The 24,301-nt window shown below is 49.6% G+C and overlaps 1 protein-coding gene across 1 annotated transcript in view; it reads left to right on the forward strand.

The window, feature by feature from the left end:
• Positions 1–24,301, forward strand: part of LOC139275618 (lysosome membrane protein 2-like) — a 243,343-nt gene that overhangs the window by 127,324 nt on the left and 91,718 nt on the right. Inside the window, exons 3-4 of the mRNA XM_070892790.1 lie at positions 19,229–19,243; positions 20,201–20,379. Of these exons, the coding sequence (XP_070748891.1) occupies positions 19,229–19,243; positions 20,201–20,379 (194 nt within the window). The remainder of the gene's footprint in view (positions 1–19,228; positions 19,244–20,200; positions 20,380–24,301) is intronic.

The raw sequence follows: 24,301 nt of genomic DNA on the forward strand, positions 1-24,301 counted from the left end.
CCTGATTGATGTCCCCCCGATTGATTTCCCTGATTGATGTCCCTGATTGTTGTCCCTGATTGATGTCCCTGATTGATTTCCCCGATTGATGTCCCTGATTGATGTCCCTGATTGATGTCCCTGATTGATGTCCCTGATTGATGTCCCCCCGATTGATGTCCCCGATTGATGGCCCTGATTAATGTCCCTGATTGATGTCCCTGATTGATATCCCTGATTGATGTCCCCGATTGATGTCCCTGATTGATGCCCCCGATTGATGTCCCTGATTGATGTCCCCGATTGATGTCCCCGATTGATGTCCCTGATTGATGTCCCTGATTGATGTCTCCCTGATTGATGTCCCTGATTGATGTCCCCGATTGATGCCCCAGATTGATGTCCCTGATTGATGTCCCCGATTGATGTTCCTGATTGATGTCCCTGATTGATGTCCCTGATTGATGTCCCCCCGATTGATGTCCCCGATTGATGACCCTGATTGATGATCCTGATTGATGTCCCTGATTGATGTCCCTGATTGATGTCCCTGATTGATGTCCCCCCGATTGATGTCCCTGATTGATGTCCCTGATTGATGTCCCTGATTGATGTCCCCGATTGATGTCCCTGATTGATGTCCCCGATTGATGTCCCTGATTGATGTCCCTAATTGACGTCCCTGATTGATGTCCCCCCGATTGATGTCCCCGATTGATGTCCCTCATTGATGTCCACGATTGATGACCCTGATTGATGTCCCTGATTAATGTCCCTGATTGATGTCCCCGATTGATGTCCACGATTGATGTCCCCGATTGATGTCCCTGATTGATGTCCCCGATTGATGTCCCTGATTGATGTCCCCGATTGATGTCCCCGATTGATGTCCCCCCGATTGATGTCCCCGATTGATGACCCTGATTGATGTCCCCGATTCATGTCCCCGATTGATGTCCCCGATTGATGTCCCCGATTGATGTCCCTGATTGATGTCCCTGATTGATGTCCCTGATTGATGTCCCCGATTGATGTCCCCGATTGATGTCCCTGATTGATGTCCCTGATTGATGTCCCTGATTGATGTCCCTAATTGATGTCCCCGATTAATGTCCCCGATTGATGTCCCCGATTGATGTCCCTGATTGATGTCCCTGATTGATGTCCCTGATTGATGTCCCCCCGATTGATGTCCCTGATTGATGTCCCTGATTGATGTCCCTGATTGATGTCCCCCCGATGAATGTCCCTGATTGATGTCCCTGATTGATGTCCCCCCGATTGATGTCCCCCCGATTAATGTCCCTGATTGATGTCCCTGATTGATGTCCCCCCGATTGATGACCCCCCGATTAATTTCCCTGATTGATGTCCCTGATTGATGTACCCGATTGATGTCCCCCCGATTGATGTCCCTCCGATTAATGTCCCTGTTGATGTCCCCGATTGATGTCCCCGATTGATGTCCCATGATTGATGTTCCTGATTGATGTCCCCGATTGATGTCCCCCCGATTGATGTCCCTGATTGATGTCCCCACGATTGATGTCCCTGATTGATGTCTCCCCGATTTATGTCCCTGATTGATGTCCCCGATTGATGCCCCCCCGATAGATGTCCCTGATTGATGTCCCCCCGATTGATGTCCCTGATTGATGTCCCTGATTGATGTCCCTGACTGATGTCCCTGATTGATGTCCCTGATTGATGTCCCCCCGATTGATTTCCCTGATTGATGTCCCTGATTGTTGTCCCTGATTGATGTCCCTGATTGATTTCCCCGATTGATGTCCCTGATTGATGTCCCTGATTGATGTCCCTGATTGATGTCCCTGATTGATGTCCCCCCGATTGATGTCCCCGATTGATGGCCCTGATTAATGTCCCTGATTGATGTCCCTGATTGATATCCCTGATTGATGTCCCCGATTGATGTCCCTGATTGATGCCCCCGATTGATGTCCCTGATTGATGTCCCCGATTGATGTCCCCGATTGATGTCCCTGATTGATGTCCCTGATTGATGTCTCCCTGATTGATGTCCCTGATTGATGTCCCCGATTGATGCCCCAGATTGATGTCCCTGATTGATGTCCCCGATTGATGTTCCCGATTGATGTCCCCGATTGATGATCCTGATTGATGTCCCTGATTGATGTCCCCGATTGATGTCCCCGATTGATGTCCCCGATTGATGTCCCTGATTGATGTCCCTGATTGATGTCCCTGATTGATGTCCCCCCGATTAATGACCCTGATTGATGTCCCCGATTGATGTCCCCGATTGATGTCCCCGATTGATGTCCCTGATTGATGTCCCTGATTGATGTACGTGATTGATGTCCCTCCGATTAATGTCCCTGATTGATGTCCCTGATTGATGTCCCCCCGATTGATGTCCCCGATTGATGTCCCTGATTGATGTCCCCGATTGATGTCCCTGATTGATGACCCTGATTGATGTCCCTGATTGATGTCCCCCCGATTAATGACCCTGATTGATGTCCCCGATTGATGTCCCCAATTGATGTCCCTGATTGATGTCCCTGATTGATGTCCCCCGATTGATTTCCCGGATTGATGTCCCTGATTGATGTCCCTGATTGATGTCCCTGATTGATGTCCCCGATTGATGTCCCTGATTGATGTCCCTGATTGATGTCCCTGATTGATGTCCCCCCGATTGATGCCCCTGATTGATGTCCCAGATTGATGTCCCTGATTGATGTCCCCGATTGATGTCCCTGATTGATGTCCCCGATTGATGTCCCCCCTGATTGATGTCCCCGATTGATTTCCCCGATTGATGTCCCCGATTGATGTCCCCGACTGATGTCCCCGATTGATGTCCCCGATTGATGTCCCTGATTGATGTCCCCGATTGATGTCCCTGATTGATGTCCCCGATTGATGTCCCTGATTGATGTCCCAGATTGATGTCCCCGATTGATGTCCCCGATTGATGTCCCCGATTCATGTCCCCGATTGATGTCCCCGATTGATGTCCCAGATTGATGTCCCCGATTGATGTCCCCGATTGATGTCCCCGATTGATGTCCCTGATTGATGTCCCCCCGATTGATTTCCCTGATTGATGTCCCTGATTGTTGTCCCTGATTGATGTCCCTGATTGATTTCCCCGATTGATGTCCCTGATTGATGTCCCTGATTGATGTCCCTGATTGATGTCCCTGATTGATGTCCCCCCGATTGATGTCCCCGATTGATGGCCCTGATTAATGTCCCTGATTGATGTCCCTGATTGATGTCCCCGATTGATGTCCCTGATTGATGCCCCCGATTGATGTCCCTGATTGATGTCCCCGATTGATGTCCCGGATTGATGTCCCTGATTGATGTCCCTGATTGATGTCCCTGATTGATGTCCCTGATTGATGTCTCCCTGATTGATGTCCCTGATTGATGTCCCCGATTGATGCCCCCGATTGATGTCCCTTATTGATGTCCCCGATTGATGTTCCCGATTGATGTCCCCGATTGATGTCCCTGATTGATGTCCCTGATTGATGTCCCCGATTGATGTCCCCGATTGATGTCCCCGATTGATGTCCCCGATTGATGTCCCTGATTGATGTCCCTGATTGATGTCCCTGATTGATGTCCCCCCGATTGATGTCCCCGATTGATGTCCCCGATTGATGTCCCTGATTGATGTCCTCGATTGATGTCCCCCCGATTGATGTCCCCGATTGATGTCCCTGATTGATGTCCCCGATTTATGTCCCTGATTGATGTCCCCGATTGATGTCCCCGATTGATGTCCCCGATTGATGTCCCCCCGATTGATGTCCCCGATTGATGAACCTGATTGATGTCCTTGATTGATGTCCACGATTGATGTCCCTGATTGATGTCCCCGATTGATGACCCTGATTGATGTCCCTGATTGATGTCCCCGATTGATGTACCTGATTGATGTCCCTGATTGATGTCCCCGATTGATGTCCCTGATTGATGTCCCCCCGATTGATGTCCCCGATTGATGTCCCCGATTGATGTCCCCGATTCATGTCCCCGATTGATGTCCCCGATTGATGTCCCTGATTGATGTCCCCGATTGATGTCCCTGATTGATGTCACCCCGATTGATGTCCCCGATTGATGACCCTGATTGATGACCCTGATTGATGTCCCTGATTGATGTCCCTGATTGATGTCCCTGATTGATGTCCCCGATTGATGACCCTGATTGATGACCCTGATTGATGTCCCTGATTGATGTCCCTGATTGATGTCCCTGATTGATGTCCCCCCGATTAATGTCCCCGATTGATGTCCCCACCGATTGATGTCCCCGATTGATGTCCCTGATTGATGTCCCCCCGATAAATGTCCCTGATTGATGTCCCTGATTGATGTCCCCGATTGATGTCCCTGATTGATGTCCCCGATTGATGTCCCTGATTGATGTCCCAGATTGATGTCCCTGATTGATGCCCCCCCGATTAATGTCCCCGATTGATGTCCCTGATTGATGTCCCCGATTGATATCCCTGATTGATGTCCCTGATTGATGTCCCTGATTGATGTCCCCCCGATAAATGGCCCTGATTGATGTCCCTGATTGATGTCCCCGATTGATGTCCCTGATTGATGTCCCTGATTGATGTCCCCCCGATTAATGTCCCCGATTGATGTCCCTGATTGATGTCCCCGATTGATGTCCCTGATTGATGTCCCCGATTGATGTACCTGATTGATGTCCCTGATTGATGTCCCCGATTGATGTCCCTGATTGATGTCCCAGATTGATGTCCCTGATTGATGCCCCCCCGGTTAATGTCCCCGATTGATGTCCCTGATTGATGTCCCCGATTGATGTCCCTGATTGATGTCCCTGATTGATGTCCCTGATTGATGTCCCCCCGATAAATGGCCCTGATTGATGTCCCTGATTGATGTCCCCGATTGATGTCCCTGATTGATGTCCCTGATTGATGTCCCCCCGATTAATGTCCCCGATTGATGTCCCTGATTGATGTCCCCGATTGATGTCCCTGATTGATGTCCCCGATTGATGTCCCTGATTGATGTCCCGATTGATGTCCCTGATTGATGTCCCTGATTGATGTCCCTGATTGATGTCCCCCGATTGATGTCCCCGATTGATGTCCCCGATTGATGTCCCTGATTGATGTCCCTGATTGATGTCCCTGATTGATGTCCCTGATTGATGTCCCCGATTGATGTCCCTGATTGATGTCCCCCCGATTGATGCCCCTGATTGATGTCCCTGATTGATGTCCCTGATGGATGTCCCCGATTGATGATCCTGATTGATGTCCCCGATTGATTTCCCCGATTGATGTCCCCGATTGATGTCCCTGATTGATGTCCCTGATTGATGTCCCCGATTGATGTCCCCGATTGATGTCCCCGATTGATGTCCCCGATTGATGTCCCCGATTGATGTCCCCGATTGATGTCCCTGATTGATGTCCCCGATTGATGTCCCGGATTGATGCCCCGATTGATGTCCCTGATTGATGTCCCCGATTGATGTCCCCGATTGATGTCCCCGATTGATGTCCCTGATTGATGTCCCTGATTGATGTCCCTGATTGATGTCCCTGATTGATGTTCCCGATTGATGTCCCCGATTGATGTCCCCGATTGATGTCCCCGATTGATGTCCCCGATTGATGTCCCTGATTGATGTCCCTGATTGATGTCCCCAATTGATGTCCCTGATTGATGTCCCCGATTGATGTCCCTGATTGATGTCCCCCGATTGATGTCCCCGATTGATGACCCTGATTGATGACCCTGATTGATGTCCCCGATTGATGTCCCTGATTGATGTCCCTGATTGATGTCCCTGATTGATGTCCCTGATTGATGTCCCCGATTGATGTCCCCCCGATTGATGTCCCCGATTGATAACCCTGATTGATGTCCCTGATTGATGTCCCTGATTGATGTCCCCCCGATTAATGTCCCCGATTGATGTCCCTGATTGATGTCCCCGATTGATGTCCCGGATTGATGTCCCCGATTGATGTCCCTGATTGATGTGCCCGATTGATGTCCCTGATTGATGTCCCTGATTGATGTCCCTGATTGATGTCCCTGATTGATGTCCCTGATTGATGTCCCTGATTGATGTCCCCGATTGATGACCCGATTGATGTCCCTGATTGATGTCCCCGATTGATGTCCCGGATTGATGTCCCCGATTGATGTCCCTGATTGATGTCCCCGATTGATGTCCCTGATTGATGTCCCCGATTGATGTCCCTGATTGATTTCCCTGATTGATGTCCCTGATTGATGTCCCTGATTGATGTCCCCGATTGATGTCCCCCCGATTGATGTCCCCGATTGATGACCCTGATTGATGTCCCTGATTGATGTCCCTGATTGATGTCCCCCCGATTTAGGTCCCCGATTGATGTCCCTGATTGATGTCCCTGATTGATGTCCCCGATTGATGTCCCTGATTGATGTCCCTGATTGATGTCCCCGATTGATGTCCCCGATTGATGTCCCTGATTGATGTCCCCCCGATTGATTTCCCCGATTGATGACCCTGATTGATGTCCATGATTGATGTCCCTGATTGATGTCGCCGAGTGATGTCCCCGATTGATGTCCCTGATTGATGTCCCTGATTGATGTCCCCCCGATTAATGTCCCCGATTGATGTCCCTGATTGATGTCCCCGATTGATGTCCCTGATTGATGTCCCCGATTGATGTCCCTGATTGATGTCCCTGATTGATGTCCCTGATTGATGTCCCTGCTTGATGTCCCTGATTGATGTCTCCCTGATTGATGTCCCTGATTGATGTCCCCGATTGATGCCCCCGATTGATGTCCCTGATTGATGTTCCCGATTGATGTCCCCGATTGATGTCCCTGATTGATGTCCCCGATTGATGTCCCTGATTGATGTCCCTGATTGATGTCCCTGATTGATGCCCCTGATTGATGTCCCTGATTGATGTCCCTGATTGATGTCTCCCTGATTGATGTCCCTGATTGATGTCCCCGATTGATGTCCCTGATTGATGTCCCCGATTGATGTTCCCGATTGATGTCCCCGATTGATGTCCCTGATTGATGTCCCTGATTGATGTCCCTGATTGATGTCCCCCCCGATTAATGACCCTGATTGATGTCCCCGATTGATGTCCCCGATTGATGTCCCCGATTGATGTCCCTGATTGATGTCCCCCCGATTAATGTCCCTGATTGATGTCCCTGATTGATGTCCCCCCGATTGATGGCCCCGATTGATGTCCCCGATTGATGTCCCCGATTGATGTCCCTGATTGATGTCCCTGATTGATGTCCCTGATTGAAGTCCCCCCGATTAATTACCCTGATTGATGTCCCCGATTGATGTCCCCGATTGATGTTCCCGATTGATGTCCCTGATTGATGTCCCTGATTGATGTCCCCCGATTGATGTCCCCGATTGATGTCCCTGATTGATGTCCCTGATTGATGTCCCTGATTGATGTCCCCGATTGATGTCCCTGATTGATGTCCCTGATTGATGTCCCTGATTGATGTCCCCCCGATTGATGCCCCTGATTGATGTCCCTGATTGATGTCCCTGATTGATGTCCCCGATTGATGTCCCTGATTGATGTCCCCGATTGATGTCCCCCCTGATTGATGTCCCCGATTGATTTCCCCGATTGATGTCCCCGATTGATGTCCCCGACTGATGTCCCCGATTGATGTCCCCGATTGATGTCCCTGATTGATGTCCCCGATTGATGTCCCTGATTGATGTCCCAAATTGATGTTCCCAATTGATGTCCCCGATTGATGTCCCCAATTGATGTCCCCGATTGAAGTCCCCGATTGATGTCCCAGATTGATGTCCCCGATTGATGTCCCAGATTGATGTCCCCGATTGATGTCCCCGATTGATGTTCCCGATTGATGTCCCCGATTGATGTCCCCGATTGATGTCCCCGATTGATGTCCCTGATTGATGTCCCCGATTGATGTCCCAGATTGATGTCCCAGATTGATGTCCCCGATTGATGTCCCTGATTGATGTCCCCGATTGATGTCCCTGATTGATGTCCCCGATTGATGTCCCTGATTGATGTCCCCGATTGATGTCCCCCCGATTGATGTCCCCGATTGATGTCCCTGATTGATGTCCCCGATTTATGTCCCTGATTGATGTCCCCCCGATTGATGTCCCCGATTGATGACCCTGATTGATGTCCCTGATTGATGTTCCCGATTGATGTCCCTGATTGATGTCCCCGATTGATGTCCCTGATTGATGTCCCTGATTGATGTCCCTGATTGATGTCCCTGATTGATGATTCCGATTGATGTCCCCGATTGATGTCCCCCCGATTGCTGTCCCCGATTGATGACCCTGATTGATGTCCCCAATTCATGTCCCCGATTGATGTCCCTGATTGATGTCGCCCCGATTGATGTCCCCGATTGATGACCCTGATTGATGACCCTGATTGATGTCCCTGATTGATGTCCCTGATTGATGTCCCTGATTGATGTCCCTGATTGATGTCCCCGATTGATGTCCCGGATTGATGTCCCCGATTGATGTCCCTGATTGATGTCCCCGATTGATGTCCCTGATTGATGTCCCCGATTGATGTCCCTGATTGATTTCCCTGATTGATGTCCCTGATTGATGTCCCTGATTGATGTCCCCGATTGATGTCCCCCCGATTGATGTCCCCGATTGATGACCCTGATTGATGTCCCTGATTGATGTCCCTGATTGATGTCCCCCCGATTAAGGTCCCCGATTGATGTCCCTGATTGATGTCCCTGATTGATGTCCCCGATTGATGTCCCTGATTGATGTCCATGATTGATGTCCCTGATTGATGTCGCCGAGTGATGTCCCTGATTGATGTCCCTGATTGATGTCCCCGATTGATGTCCCCGATTGATGTCCCTGATTGATGTCCCCCCGATTGATTTCCCCGATTGATGACCCTGATTGATGTCCATGATTGATGTCCCTGATTGATGTCCATGATTGATGTCCATGATTGATGTCCCTGCTTGATGTCCCTGATTGATGTCTCCCTGATTGATGTCCCTGATTGATGTCCCCGATTGATGCCCCCGATTGATGTCCCTGATTGATGTTCCCGATTGATGTCCCCGATTGATGTCCCTGATTGATGTCCCCGATTGATGTCCCTGATTGATGTCCCTGATTGATGTCCCTGATTGATGCCCCCGATTAATGACCCTGATTGATGTCCCCGATTGATGTCCCCGATTGATGTCCCCGATTGATGTCCCTGATTGATGTCCCCCCGATTAATGTCCCTGATTGATGTCCCTGATTGATGTCCCCCCGATTGATGGCCCCGATTGATGTCCCCGATTGATGTCCCCGATTGATGTCCCTGATTGATGTCCCTGATTGATGTCCCTGATTGATGTCCCTGATTGATGTCCCTGATTGATGTCCCCGATTGATGTCCCTGATTGATGTCCCTGATTGATGTCCCTGATTGATGTCCCCCCGATTGATGCCCCTGATTGATGTCCCTGATTGATGTCCCTGATTGATGTCCCCGATTGATGTCCCTGATTGATGTCCCCGATTGATGTCCCCCCTGATTGATGTCCCCGATTGATTTCCCCGATTGATGTCCCCGATTGATGTCCCCGACTGATGTCCCCGATTGATGTCCCCGATTGATGTCCCTGATTGATGTCCCCGATTGATGTCCCTGATTGATGTCCCAAATTGATGTTCCCAATTGATGTCCCCGATTGATGTCCCCAATTGATGTCCCCGATTGAAGTCCCCGATTGATGTCCCAGATTGATGTCCCCGATTGATGTCCCAGATTGATGTCCCCGATTGATGTCCCCGATTGATGTTCCCGATTGATGTCCCCGATTGATGTCCCCGATTGATGTCCCCGATTGATGTCCCTGATTGATGTCCCCGATTGATGTCCCAGATTGATGTCCCAGATTGATGTCCCCGATTGATGTCCCTGATTGATGTCCCCGATTGATGTCCCTGATTGATGTCCCCGATTGATGTCCCTGATTGATGTCCCCGATTGATGTCCCCCCGATTGATGTCCCCGATTGATGTCCCTGATTGATGTCCCCGATTTATGTCCCTGATTGATGTCCCCCCGATTGATGTCCCCGATTGATGACCCTGATTGATGTCCCTGATTGATGTTCCCGATTGATGTCCCTGATTGATGTCCCCGATTGATGTCCCTGATTGATGTCCCTGATTGATGTCCCTGATTGATGTCCCTGATTGATGATTCCGATTGATGTCCCCGATTGATGTCCCCCCGATTGATGTCCCCGATTGATGACCCTGATTGATGTCCCCAATTCATGTCCCCGATTGATGTCCCTGATTGATGTCGCCCCGATTGATGTCCCCGATTGATGACCCTGATTGATGACCCTGATTGATGTCCCTGATTGATGTCCCTGATTGATGTCCCTGATTGATGTCCCTGATTGATGTCCCCCCGATTGATGTCCCCGATTGATGACCCTGATTGATGACCCTGATTGATGTCCCTGATTGATGTCCCTGATTGATGTCCCTGATTGATGTCCCCCCGATTGATGTCCCTGATTGATGTCCCTGATTGATGTCCCTGATTGATGTCCCCGATTGATGTCCCTGATTGATGTCCCCGATTGATGTCCCTGATTGATGTCCCTAATTGACGTCCCTGATTGATGTCCCCCCGATTGATGACCTCGATTGATGTCCCCGATTGATGTCCCCGATTGATGTCCCTGATTGATGTCCCCGATTGATGTCCCTGATTGATGTCCCTGATTGATGTCTCTGATTAATGTCCCCCCGATTGATGTCCCCGATTGATGTCCCTGATTGATGTCCCTGATTGATGTCCCTGATTGATGTCCCCCCGATGAATGTCCCTGATTGATGTCCCCGATTGATGTCCCCGATTGATGACCCTGATTGATGACCCTGATTGATGTCCCTGATTGATGTCCCTGATTGATGTCCCTAATTGAAGTCCCTGATTGATGTCCCCCCGATTGATGACCCTGATTGATGACCCTGATTGATGTCCCTGATTGATGTCCCTGATTGATGTCCCTGATTGATGACCCCCCGATTGATGTCCCTGATTGATGTCCCTGATTGATGTCCCTGATTGATGTCCCCGATTGATGTCCCTGATTGATGTCCCCGATTGATGTCCCTGATTGATGTCCCTAATTGACGTCCCTGATTGATGTCCCCCCGATTGATGACCTCGATTGATGTCCCCGATTGATGTCCCCGATTGATGTCCCTGATTGATGTCCCCGATTGATGTCCCTGATTGATGTCCCTGATTGATGTCTCTGATTAATGTCCCCCCGATTGATGTCCCCGATTGATGTCCCCGATTGATGTCCCCGATTGATGTCCCTGATTGATGTCCCCCCCGATTGATGTCCCCGATTGATGTCCCCCCCGATTGATGTCCCCGATTGAGACCGACCCCGATCAATGATGCCCCCAGCCGCTTACCTCAGAGGGAACATTGCTTGGCTCCCTGTCGGGCTGGGATGGCTGCAGCCCGCGAGCAACAACAATAGCAACAACTTAGTTTTTCAGCGCCTTTAATGTATTGAAAGGTCCCAAGACGCTTCACAGGAGTGTTATGCGATAAAAATTTGACACCGTGATATTCGCGCAGGTGACCAAAAGCTTTGTCACAGAGGTAAGTTTTAAGGAGATTCTTGAAGGTGGAAAGAGAGGTAGAGCAGTGGAGAGGTTTAGGGAGGGAGTTCCAGAGCTTGGGGCCCAGGCAACTGAAGGCACGGCCACCAATGGTTGAGTGATTATAATCAGAGATGCTCAGAAGGGCAGAATTAGAGGAGCGCAGACATTTCGGGGTTGTGGGCTGGAGGATATTGCAGAGATAGGGAGGGGTGAGGTCCATGGCGGGATTTGAAAACAAAGTAAATAGCTGGGGTCCCTGCAGCACTCCACTAGTCACTGCCTGCCATTCTGAAAAGGACCCGTTTATCCCGACTCTCTGCTTCCTGTCTGCCAACCAGTTCTCTATCCACGTCAGTATATTAACCCCAATACCAGCGCTTTAATTTTGCACACCAATCTCTTGTGTGGGAACTTGTCAAAAGCCTTTTGAAAGTCCAGATACACCACATCCACTGGTTCTCCCTTGTCCACTCTACTAGTTACAACCTCAAAAAATTCTAGAAGATTTGTCAAGCATGATTTCCCTTTCATAAATCCATGTTGACTTGGACCAATCCTGTTACTGCTTTCCAAATGTGCTGCTATTTTATCTTTAATAATTGATTCCAACATTTTCCTCACTACTGATGTCAGGCTAACTAGCCTATAATTCCCCGTTTTCTCTCTCCCTCCTTTTTTAAAAAGTGGTGAAACATTAGCTACTCTCCAATCCATCGGAACTGATCCAGAGTCGATAGACTGTTGGAAAATGATCACCAATGCATCCACTATTTCTAGGGCCACTTCCTTAAGTACTCTGGGATGCAGACTATCAGGCCCTGGGCATTTATTGGCCTTCAATCCCATCAATTTCCCTAACACAATATACATCAATGATTTAGATGAAGGAATTGAGTGTAATATCTCCAAGTTTGCAGATGACACTAAGCTGGGTGGCAGTGTGAGTTGTGAGGGGGACGCTAAGAGGCTGCAGGGTGACTTGGACAGGTTAGGTGAGTGGGCAAAAGCATGTCAGATGCAGTATAATGTGGATAAATGTGAGGTTATCCACTTTGGGGGCAAAAACATGAAGACAGAATATTATCTGAATGGTGGCAGATTAGGAAAAGGGGAGGTGCAACGAGACCTGGGTGTCATGGTACATCAGTCATTGAAAGTAGGCATACAGGTACAGCAGGCGGTGAAGAAGGCAAATGGCATGTTGGCCTTCATAGCGAGAGGATTTGAGTATCAGAGCAGGGAGGTCTTACTGCAGTTGTATCGGGCCTAGGTGAGGCCACACCTTGAATATTGTGTTAAGTTTTGGTCTCCTAATCTGAGGAAGGACATTCTTGCTGTTGAAGGAGTGCAGCGAAGGTTCACTCGACTGATTCCTGGGATGACAGGACTGACATATGAGGACAGACTGGATCGACTGGGCCCGTATTCACTGGAGTTTAGAAGAATGAGAGGGGATCTCATAGAAACATATATAATTCTGATTGGACTGGGCAGGTTAGATGCAGGAAGAACGTTCCCGATGTTGAGGAAGTCCAGAACCAGGGGTCACAGTCTAAGGATAAGGGGTAAGCCATTTAGACCGAGATGAGGAGAAACTTTTTCACCCAGAGAGTTGTCAACCTGTGGAATTTTCTACCGCAGAGAGTTGGATATATTCAAAAGGGAGTTAGATGTGGCCCTGACGGCTAAAGGGATCAAGGGGTATGGAGAGAAAGCAGGAAAGGGGTACTGAGGTGAATGATCAGCCATGATCTTATTGAATGGTGGTGCAGGCTCGAAGGGCCGAATGACCGACTCCTGCACCTATTTTCTATGTTTCTATGTTTCTGTGAGAATTTTGAAATTGAGGCGATATTTAACCTGGAGCCAATGTAGGTCAGCGAGCACAGGGGGCTGATGGGTAAGTGGGACTTGGTGTGAGTTAGGACACGAGCAGCCGAGTTTTGGATCACCTCTAGTTTACGTAGGGTGGAATGTGTGAGGCCAGCCAGGAGTGCGTTGAAATAGTCAAGTCGAGAGGTAACAAAGGCACGGAGGAGGGTTTCAGCAGCAGATGAGCTGAGGCAGGGGAGGAGATGGGCGATGTTACGGAGGTGGCAATAGGCGGTTTTAGTTATGCTGCAGATATGTGGCCGGAAGCTCACTTTAGGGTCAAATATGACACCGAGGTTGCCTACAGTCTGGTTCAGCCTCAGACAGGAGGAGAGCAGGTAACTTTAGTGCATGTTGCGGGTAGAGTAGAGATCATGGGAGCGGGGTGGGAGCTTTGGTTGCAGGGTCGAGGGGTGATCGTGGGGTTTGGGGTGAGATCGAGAGCAGAGATGGGGGGGCTTTGGTGATCACGGGGGATGTCGGTGATCATGGGGGAGGGTCCGATTCTGGGAGTGGAGAGAGGGAAGTCTGCTGATGAGGCGGGGTGCCATCGCCTCGAATGGGAAGCTGCGTAACTTGGCGGGGGGGGTGGGGGAAGTACTGTGAGATGTGGCTTCGAGGCGTGCAAAGTTAAAGTGGGTGCAAGAACAAAGAGACCTGAGGGTGTTTGTGCACAAATCTTTGAAGGTTGCAGGACAGGTTAACAAAGCAGTTAATTGTGCATAGGGGACGCTGGCTTTATAAATAAAGGCATAGAGTACAAAAGACAGGAAGTTACGCTAAACTTATATCAACATTAGTTTGGCCCCAGCTGTGTCCAATTCGGGCACCACACTTTAGGAAGGACGTGAAGGCCTTGGAGAGAAAGAAGAAAGATTGGGATTTATATAGCGCCTTTCACGACCATAGGACATCTCAAAGCACTTTACAGCCAATGAAGTACTTTTGAAGTGTAGTCACTGTTGTAATGTGGGAAACGCAGCAGCCATTTTGCGCACAGCAAGCTCCCACACACAGCAATGTGATAATGAACAGATAATCTGTTTTTGTTATGTTGATTGAGGGATAAATATTGGCCTCAGAACACTGGGGATAACTCCCCTGCTCTTCGAAATAGAGCCATGGGATCTATTACATCCACCTGAGAGCGCAGACGGGGCCTCGGTTTAATGTCTCATCCAAGAGACAACATCTCTGACAGTGCAGCGCTCCCTGCCGAGATTTATGTGCTCCAGTTCCTGGAGTGGAACTTGAACCCACAAACTTCTGACTCAGAGGCGGGTGTGCTGCCCACTGAGTCACAGCAGAGACTTACTGGAATGGTTCCAGGGGTGAGGGATTTCAGCTACATGGATAGACTGGAGAGGCTGGGGCTTGTTCTCCTTCGAGCAGAGAAGGATGAGAGCAGATTTGATGGAGGTGTTCAAAATCATGAAGAATTTCGACAGAGTAAATAAGGAAAAACAGTTTCCAATGGCTGAAAGGTCGTTAACCAGGGGGCACAGTTTTAAGGTGATTGGCAAAAGAACCAGAGGCTAGCCGAGGAAAAATATTGGGGCTGTAATTTCCTGGCGGGAGCGGGGTTGGGGGCTGGGTTTCCCGCAGGTCCTGCTGAGTTTAAGGGCAGGGCCTGATTAGCCTGTGAGGCCCTGTGTCCAGCCCGCAGCCCACCACATGGAGAGGCTGGCAGGCTATGGGTGGGTGGGTCTTACGCTGCAGGGAGGGGGTTGGTCCGGAGGAAATATTGGGGTGTGGGGTGGGTCGGGGATCAGGTGGGGGGAGGGGGGGGGCTTCAAGGGATCGATGGTGCAATGTGTGCCCCGGTGAGTATGCTCACAGGTTTGTGGAGCTGTTGAGTTGGGAGTGGCTGAGCCAGTCACGTAATGTTCACAAGACTCAATAAAATCCCAGCCAGTTGGGTTCGGGGGATCCACGATGAGGCAGGTGGTTGTGAGTCTGGTGGATGAACTGGTAATGTGTAGTGTGATTGTTAAACCTTTTGCTAATAAACCAACTAGGTCTTAATAGAAACATAGAAACATAGAAATTAGGTGCAGGAGCAGGCCATTCGACCCTTCGAGCCTGCACCACCATTCAATAAGATCATTCAACCTCAGTACCCCTTTCCTGCTTTCTCTCCATACCCCTTGATCCCTTTGGCTGTAAGGGCCATATCTAACTGCCTTTTGAATATATCTAACGAATTGGCATCAACAACTCTCTGCGGCAGGGAATTCCACAGGTTAATCACTCTCTGAGTGAAGAAGTTTCTCCTCATCTCAGTCCTAAATGGCTTACCCCTTATTCTTAGACTGTGAAGCCTGGTTCTGGAACTCCTCAGCAACGGGAACATTCTTCCTGCCTCTAACTTGTCCAATCCTGTCAGAATTTTATATGTTTCTATGAGATCCCATTTCATTCTTCTAAACTCCAGTGGATACAGGCCCAGTCGATCCAGTCTTTCTTCATATGTCAGTCCAGCCATCCCTGGAATCAATCTGGTGAACCATCGCTGTACTCCCTCAATAGCAAGAACGTCCTTCCTCAGGTTAGGGGACCAAAACTGAACACAATATTACAGGCCTCACCAAGGCCCTGTACAACTGCAGTAAGACCTCCCTGCTCCTATACTCAAATCCTCTAGCTATGAAGGCCAACATGCAATTTGCCGTCTTCACCGCCTGCTGTACCTGCATGCCAAACGTCAATGACTGATGTACCATGACACCCAGGTCTCGTTGCACCTCCCCTTTTCCTAATCTATCACAATTCAGATAATATTCTGTCTTCTTGTTTTTGCCACCAAAGTGGATAACCTCACATTTATCCACATTATATTGCATCTGCCATGCATTTGCCCACTCACCTAACCTGTCCAAGTCACCCTGCAGTCTCTTAGCATCCTCCTCACAGCTCACACCACCACCCAACTTAGTGTCATCTGCAAACTTGGAGATATTACACTCAATTTCTTCAGCGAAATCATTAATTATATTGTAAATAGCTGGGGTCCCAGCATTGAACCCTGCGGCACCCCACTGGTCACTGCCTGCCATTCTGAAAAGGACCCATTTATCCCGACTCTCTGCTTCCTGTCTGTCAACCAGTTCTCTATCCACATCAGTGCATTACCCCCAATACCATATTCTTTAATTTTGCACACTAATCTCTTGTGTGGGACCTTGTCAAAAGCCTTTTGAAAGTCCAAATACATCACATCCACTGGTTCTCCCTTGTTCACTCTACTAGTTACAACCTCAAAAAATTCTAGAAGATTTGTCAAGCATGATTTCCCTTTCATAAATCCATGCTGACTTAGACCGATCCTGTCCCTGCTTTCCAAATGCGCTGCTCTTTTATCTTTAATAATTGATTCCAACATTTTCCCCACCACCGATGTTAGGCTAACCAGTCTATAATTCCCCATTTTCTCTCTCCCTCCTTTTTTAAAAAGTGGTGTTACATTAGCTACCCTCCAGTCCATGGGAACTGATCCAGATTCAATAGAATGTTGGAAAATGATCACCAATGAATCCAATATTTATAGGGCCACTTCCTTAAGTACTCTGGGATGCAGCCTATCAGGCCCTGGGAATTTATTGGCCTTCAATCCCATCAATTTCCCTAACACAATTTCCTGACTAATAAGGATTTCCTTCAGTTCCTTCTTTTCGCTAGACCCTCGAACCCCTAGTATTTCCAGAATTATATTTGTGTCTTCCTTCGTGAAGACAGAACCAAAGTATTTGTTCAATTGGTCTGCCATTTCTTTGTTCCCCATTATAAATTCACCTGATTCTGACTGCATAGGACCTACTAATCTTTTTCTCTTCACATATCTATAGAAGCTTTTGCAGTCAGTTTTTATGTTCCCTGCAAGCTTCCTCACATACTCTATTTTCCCCCTCCTAATTAGACCCTTTGTCCTCCTCGGCTGAATTCTAAATTTCTCGAGTCCTCAGGTTTGCTGCTTTTTCTGGCCAAATTATATGCCTCTTCCTTGGATCTAACACTAATAGCAATGTGTTGGTCTGAATTCTTAAGCAAAGAATCCATGAAGCAAATACATTTCAGTTGGGGATGGGGGATCGTGGGGGCGGGGGGGGCGGGTGAGGTGGAAGGGCATAGGATTGTGGCCAACCTCAGCATCATTGATAGGGCTCATGGTGGGGATCGGAGGCCTGTGAGGGGGGTTCCGATCAGTGGGGTGGGTTCAGCAGGGACCCTGGATCCAGGAGGTGGGTATGCAGCAGTCTCCAACTCAGTGTAACAGCCGGGTTTCATGAAGTGCGTGAAATCTGTCCACACGCACTTACATTGAAAATAGAGGTTAAAAAAGAGCTCATTATAATATTTCAATTCACGGTCCGCCCCCTGGTTGGTCCTCTATGCCCCCCCCCCCCCCCAGTTAAAACAGGAAGCGGGTGGGTTGGAGGCGGGTTCAGGTCGGGAACCCGATTTTACTTCCAAACACACCCGATTCTTTAGGGAAAATTCCGGCCTAGGATTTGGAATGCACTGCCTGCAAAGGTGGTAGATACAGATTCAATAGTAGCCTTCAAAAGGGATTTAGTTAAATACTTGAAGGAGAAACGATTGGGGAGATATGGGGAAAGAGCGGGGCAGTGGGACTAAGTGGGTTGTTCTTTGGAAGAGCCGGCAGACTGGACGGGCCAAGTAGCCTCCTTTTGTGCTGTGTTCTATGTTTCTGTCACGGCACGGGGATGAGGCAAAGCCAATGAAGTGAAGGGCTGAGCAGCGATTGATAGAAATTGATGGTCGGTGGATGGTGAGAATGTGGGGAATTGAATAATGGATGAGGCAGCTAGCGGGATATGCCATTTGACGATGAACTTACTCGCTTTGACAACTCGTGTCAGATCATTAAACTTAATCCTGCACTGCATCCATATTGTTGGCACAGCACTCGTGGCATTGACCTCTGCCGCGGCTTTCTCCCTCTGTCTCCTAAGCATATGCCTGGAGAGCCTCACCCACCCCCTACAGACACAGAATCTCCGTCCCTATTTTCACCTCTTCCACCAAGACCTCCAGTGAAGTGTCTGAAAACCTTGGTGCCCGCTCTCTCGCATGTTCAGCCATTCCTCAAAGTGTCAGAGCCAAGGCTGACTTTCGAAGAAACTCCTACCGCATCTTACGCCCTCGATGTGCCTCCCCTTTAAGAGGTGCAGGCTGCCTTTAAGTAGCGCTAGCCACTCGCGATATGGCGCCCCCGGCTGATGCACGCAGCCAATGAACAGCAAGAATCAGGAAAACCAGCAGGCAGCACCAACTCACCATGCTGCCGGCATCGTAATGAAACAGGCATGGATTAATCGCACACCATGACCCCTGTGCCCGTTTTCGGGGGTCAGACACTTTCTCCCCCTTGCAGTCCTAGACTATCTGAGAGCAGATAACAACCCCAGATGCCCTGAACCTGAACGTATTTTCCTGAGTGGATAACTGCAATTAACCCTTTGCCTTGGTTGGTAAATTGAGAGTTCTGACCAGAGATTTCGCTTGCCGCGGAGAAACAGTTGGAAAAGGTCAGAACCTCAACATGGGTAACTTAACCTTGGGGTGCTGGTGTAAAGCAGGCAGTGTCAAATCGCTGTCTCTTCTATACCTCTCCAGACTTTGTTTTCCATTGACTTCCAGAGCAAGGAACCTCGGGTGAGTGTATAATCGGTGGTCAATCTGAGTATAAGAGTAAAGACATCTTACTGCAATTATATAGGCCCCTGGTGAGACCGAACCTGGAGTATTGTGTACAGTTTGGGTCTCCTTACCGAAGGAAGGATATACTCGCCATAGAGGGAGTGCAGTGAAGGTTCACCAGACTGATTCCTGGGATGGGGATTGTCCGATGAGGAGAGATTGAGTAGACTAGGCCAATATTCCCTAGAGTTTAGAAGAATGAGAGGTGATCTCATTGAAACATACAACATTCTTACAGGGCTTGACAGGGTAGAGCAGGGAGGATGTTTGCTCTGGCTGGGGAGTCTAGAACCAGGGGTCACAGTCTCAGGATAAGGGGTTTAGGACTGAGATGAGGAGAAACTTCTTCACTCAGAGGGTGGTGAATCTCTGGAATTCTCTGCCCCATGGGCTGTGGGAGCTCAGTTTTTGAGTATATTCAAGACAGAGATTGATAGATTTTTGGATATTAAGGAAATCAAGGGATATGGGGACAGTGCAGGAAAGTGGAGTTGAGGTCGAAGATCAGCCATGATCTCATTGACTGGCGGAGCAGGCTCGAGGGGCCGAATGGCCTACTCCTGCTCCTAATTTTCATGCTCGCATGTCACCTTTTACACTATCACCAAAGTGAACAAGACCCGCTGACGTGTGGCCTCTGGGTGCTGATAGAACAAGATTGATGTGGAGTTGTGGGGATGCCTGCAGCGTGACACACCCTGCCCTTTTAGTTAAATGACTGGCACAAAGGCAGAACAAGCAGGACAATGTATTTCTGAGGGACCATCGCCTCGTGGAATCTGCATTGGCTGCCGAGAAAATCCATGTTTCAATCCGATTATTGGGTACATTTTATTATTGGGAAGCCCTATTGAAGTTCCAGGCAGATTGAATTGATGAACGTTATATAAATTGCTCCATTGTGTTGTCAAGTTTGTGAACCTATCTCTGCAGCACGCAAAGCTGAAGCTGAACAGCGAGGCGTACAAGAACTGGAAGGAGCCCCCTGTCCCCATCTACATGCAATTCTTCTTTTTCCACATTGAAAACCAAGTCGAAATACTGAAGGGTGAGCGAGCCATCGTGAGCCAACTTGGACCATACACATACAAGTAAGGGTTACAGTTACTGCTCTTAGATTACCAATCAATTCGCTATCAGTACCAGTCCAATCACAGCTTTCAATACACTCCATTAAATTATGATTCAATTATGATTGCAATGTGATAGCTGTTAAAATATAGAGCCACTCTTGATTTTTCAGAGATTTCTGTTTTTAATATAGAAAGAAAGACTTACATTTATATAGCGCCTTTCAGGACTGCCAGGCGTCTCAAAGCGCTTTACAGCCAATGAATGTACAATGTAGTCACTGTTGTAATGTGGGAAACGCAGCAGCCAATTTGTGCACAGCAAGCCCCGACAAACAGCAATGTGATAATGACCAGATTATCTATTTTTGTTATGTCGATTGAGGAATAAGTATTGGCTAGGACACCGGGGATAACTCCCCTGCTCTTCTTCGAAATAGTACCATGGGATCTTTTACCTCCACCTGAGAGAGCAGACGGGGCCTCGGTTTAATGTCGCATCCGAAAAAAACGGCACCTCCGACATTGCAGCGCTCCCTCAGCACTGCCCCCTCTGACAGTGCAATGCCCCTCAGCACTGCCCCTCCGACAGTGCAGCACTCCCTCAGCACTGCCCCTCCAACAGTGCAGCACTCCCTCAGCACTGCCCCTCCGACAGTGCAGCACTCCCTCAGCACTGCCCCTCTGACAGTGCAGCGCTCCCTCAGCACTGCCTCTCCGACAGTGCAGCGGAGCTCCCTCAGCACTGCCCCTCTGAAAGTGCAGCGCTCTCTCAGCACTGCCCCTCCGACAGTGCAGCACTCCCTCAGCACTGCCCCTCCGACAGTGCAACGCCCCTCAGCACTGCCCCTCCGACAGTGCAGCACTCCCTCAGCACTGCCCCTCCGACAGTGCAGCACTCCCTCAGCACTGCCCCTCCGACAGTGCAACGCCCCTCAGCACTGCCCCTCCGACAGTGCAGCACTCCCTCAGCACTACCCCTCTGAAAGTGCAGCGCTCTCTCAGCACTGCCCCTCTGACAGTGCAGCGCTCCCTCAGCACTGCCCCTCCGACAGTGCAGCGCTCCCTCAGCACTGCCCCTCTGAAAGTGCAGCGCTCTCTCAGCACTGCCCCTCCGACAGTGCAGCACTCCCTCAGCACTGCCCCTCCGACAGTGCAACGCCCCTCAGCACTGCCCCTCCGACAGTGCAGCACTCCCTCAGCACTGCCCCTCCGACAGTGCAGCACTCCCTCAGCACTGCCCCTCCGACAGTGCAACGCCCCTCAGCACTGCCCCTCCGACAGTGCAGCACTCCCTCAGCACTACCCCTCCGACAGTGCAACGCCCCTCAGCACTGCCCCTCCGACAGTGCAGCACTCCCTCAGCACTACCCCTCTGAAAGTGCAGCGCTCTCTCAGCACTGCCCCTCTGACAGTGCAGCGCTCCCTCAGCACTGCCCCTCCGACAGTGCAGCGCTCCCTCAGCACTGCCCCTCTGAAAGTGCAGCACTCTCTCAGCACTGCCCCTCTGACAGTGCAGCGGAGCTCCCTCAGCACTGCCCCTCTGACAGTGCAGCGCTCCCTCAGCACTGCCCCTCTGACAGTGCAGCACTCCCTCAGCACTGCACTGGGAGTGTCAGCCTAGGTTTATGGGCTCAGGCCCCTGGAGTGGGACTTGAACCCATTTATTGATTAATAAATGATCACTCATGCTTTATTCTGTTAGGGTCGAGTTATACCTTGAACAGTTCTTAATGGCTAATTTGTGGTTAATGACATTTATCTTTTTTGCACTGGAGCATGACGATACCAAAACTGAAAGCTAAAGTCTGAACAGCCTTGGGCTCTTCTCTCCAGAAAAGGGAAGGTGAAGGGGTGACCCGATAGAGGTCTTTAAAATGATGAAGGGGTTCGATAGGGTAGAGGTAGAGAAGATGTTCCACTACTGGGGGAGACCAGAACTCGGGCCAATCAATATACGATCGTCACTGATAAATCCAATGGGGAATACAACAACAACAACAACGTGTATTTGTATTTATATGGTGCCTTTAACGGAGTAAAACATCCCAAGGCGCTTCACAGGAGTGTTATAAGACAAAACATTGACAATTCAGGAGAAACCTCTTTACCCAGAGAGTGGTGAGAATGTGGAACTCGCTGCCACAGGGAGTGGTTGAGGCAAATAGCAGGGATGTATTTAAGGGGAAGCTGGATAAACACATGAGGGAGAAAGGGATAGAGGGATATGCTGATGGCGTGAGATGAAGAGGGTGGGAGGAGGCGCGTGTGGAGCATAAACCCTGGCACGGATCTGTTGGGCCGAATGGCCTGATTCTGTGCTGTACATTCTATGTAATTCTATAGCCCCAGAAATCACTTAAAAATATTCTTGCGGTGAACATCACGTCTTATTACATATGGGGGTGGGTTTTATCTTGGTGTGGGACCAGTGCACTCACACATTTGAGAGCAAGCGAGGCTGGTTCTAAAGACCATTATAATATGATTGGGTGGCCTGCAGATCCCGCCCACCCTCCCACATACTGGAGGGAGTCACGAGCCGCTATTTAAAGGGTGAGCGTACTTCTGAAAGGGAGGGTGCGCTCTCTCAATTTCAGGACGGCTTTTGGGCTCAGGAATCCTCTCGAAGAAGGCAGCAATGATGGGTACCATTGCTCCCAGCTTAGTTGGAGGCTCCCTGGCTGTGTTGTTCGCAACAGAGAGGCTCAGGAAGGAAGAGCTGTTGCCACAAAGTAGCATGAGGAGGCCCAACTGTATCAGAAGGAAAGCCCATTTGGAGGTGAGGGAGGAGGCTAGCAGCAGGAGCTTTGCTCCTGAGGACCTGGATCCAGTGGCGCAAGAGATTCAATTACATGACTCGGGCAGGAAAGGTCAGCACAGCTCCACCATTTTCCAGCTCTTGCATTTCACCTCCCCTCCCTCCATCATTCAGACTAATAACCGCACCTCCCCGCACCACCAATCACAAGGGCACATTCTGCTACCTCTCATGCTCACACCTCATCATAGGCAGTCCCCCGGAATCGAGAAAGTCTTGCTTCCACTCTTAAAACATTAGGTGACTGAACAGTCCAATACGAGAACCACAGTCCCTGTCACAGGTGGGACAGATAATCGTTGAGCGATAGAGTGGGTGGGACTGGTTTGCCGCATGCTCTTTCTGCTGCCTGTGCCTGATTTCTGCATGATCTCAGCGATGAGACTTGAGGTGCTCAGCGCCCTCCCAGATGCACTTCCTTTACTTAGGGCAGTCTTTGGCCATGGACTCCCAGGTGTCGGTGGGGATGTTGCACTTTATCAGGGAGGCTATGAGGGTGTCCTTGTAACGTTTCCTCTGCCCACCTTTGGCTCGTTTGCCGTGAAGGAGTTCCGAATAGAGCACTTGCTTTGGGAGTCTCGTGTCTGGCCTGCGGACAATGTGGCGCTGAAGCTGATCGAGTGTGGTCAGTGCTTCGATGCTCACACCTAAGGTGCACAGATCTGCTGCTTGATGCCTCCACCAATGGCATCGTCTTCACACCCGCTCTAAATTGCAGAATCTGCCCTCCTTCCTCACTTCCCACTGAAGACACCCCCATTCTCCTAACACACCCCTTCTCTTCCCGCCCAGCTTACGCACCACATCTCTCAGCAGCCACTCGTGACTCCCTACTCCCTTCTGCAGGAGACGAGAGCATACAACACAAGGGCCAAGAGGGGCAACCACCCAACATCCTGCCCTTAACACAGCTGGAGAAAGACACACTGGATGTAAGCGGGGCTGTCAGACACTGACCATTGGAGATGGCGAGGTTGATGGGTGCGCTGAGCTTAGTGAATGGTTATTAAGTATACCCTTCATGTGCAACCAGCAATTAGATCTTCAGCCAAATGGAAGATCTCAATCAGCATGGTGAAGCCTTTCATGTGCAAATGGCCAGCATCTCATTGCCTTGCAACT

This window comes from Pristiophorus japonicus, chromosome 11 (assembly GCF_044704955.1).
Source record: "Pristiophorus japonicus isolate sPriJap1 chromosome 11, sPriJap1.hap1, whole genome shotgun sequence".
NCBI lineage: Eukaryota > Metazoa > Chordata > Chondrichthyes > Pristiophoridae > Pristiophorus > Pristiophorus japonicus.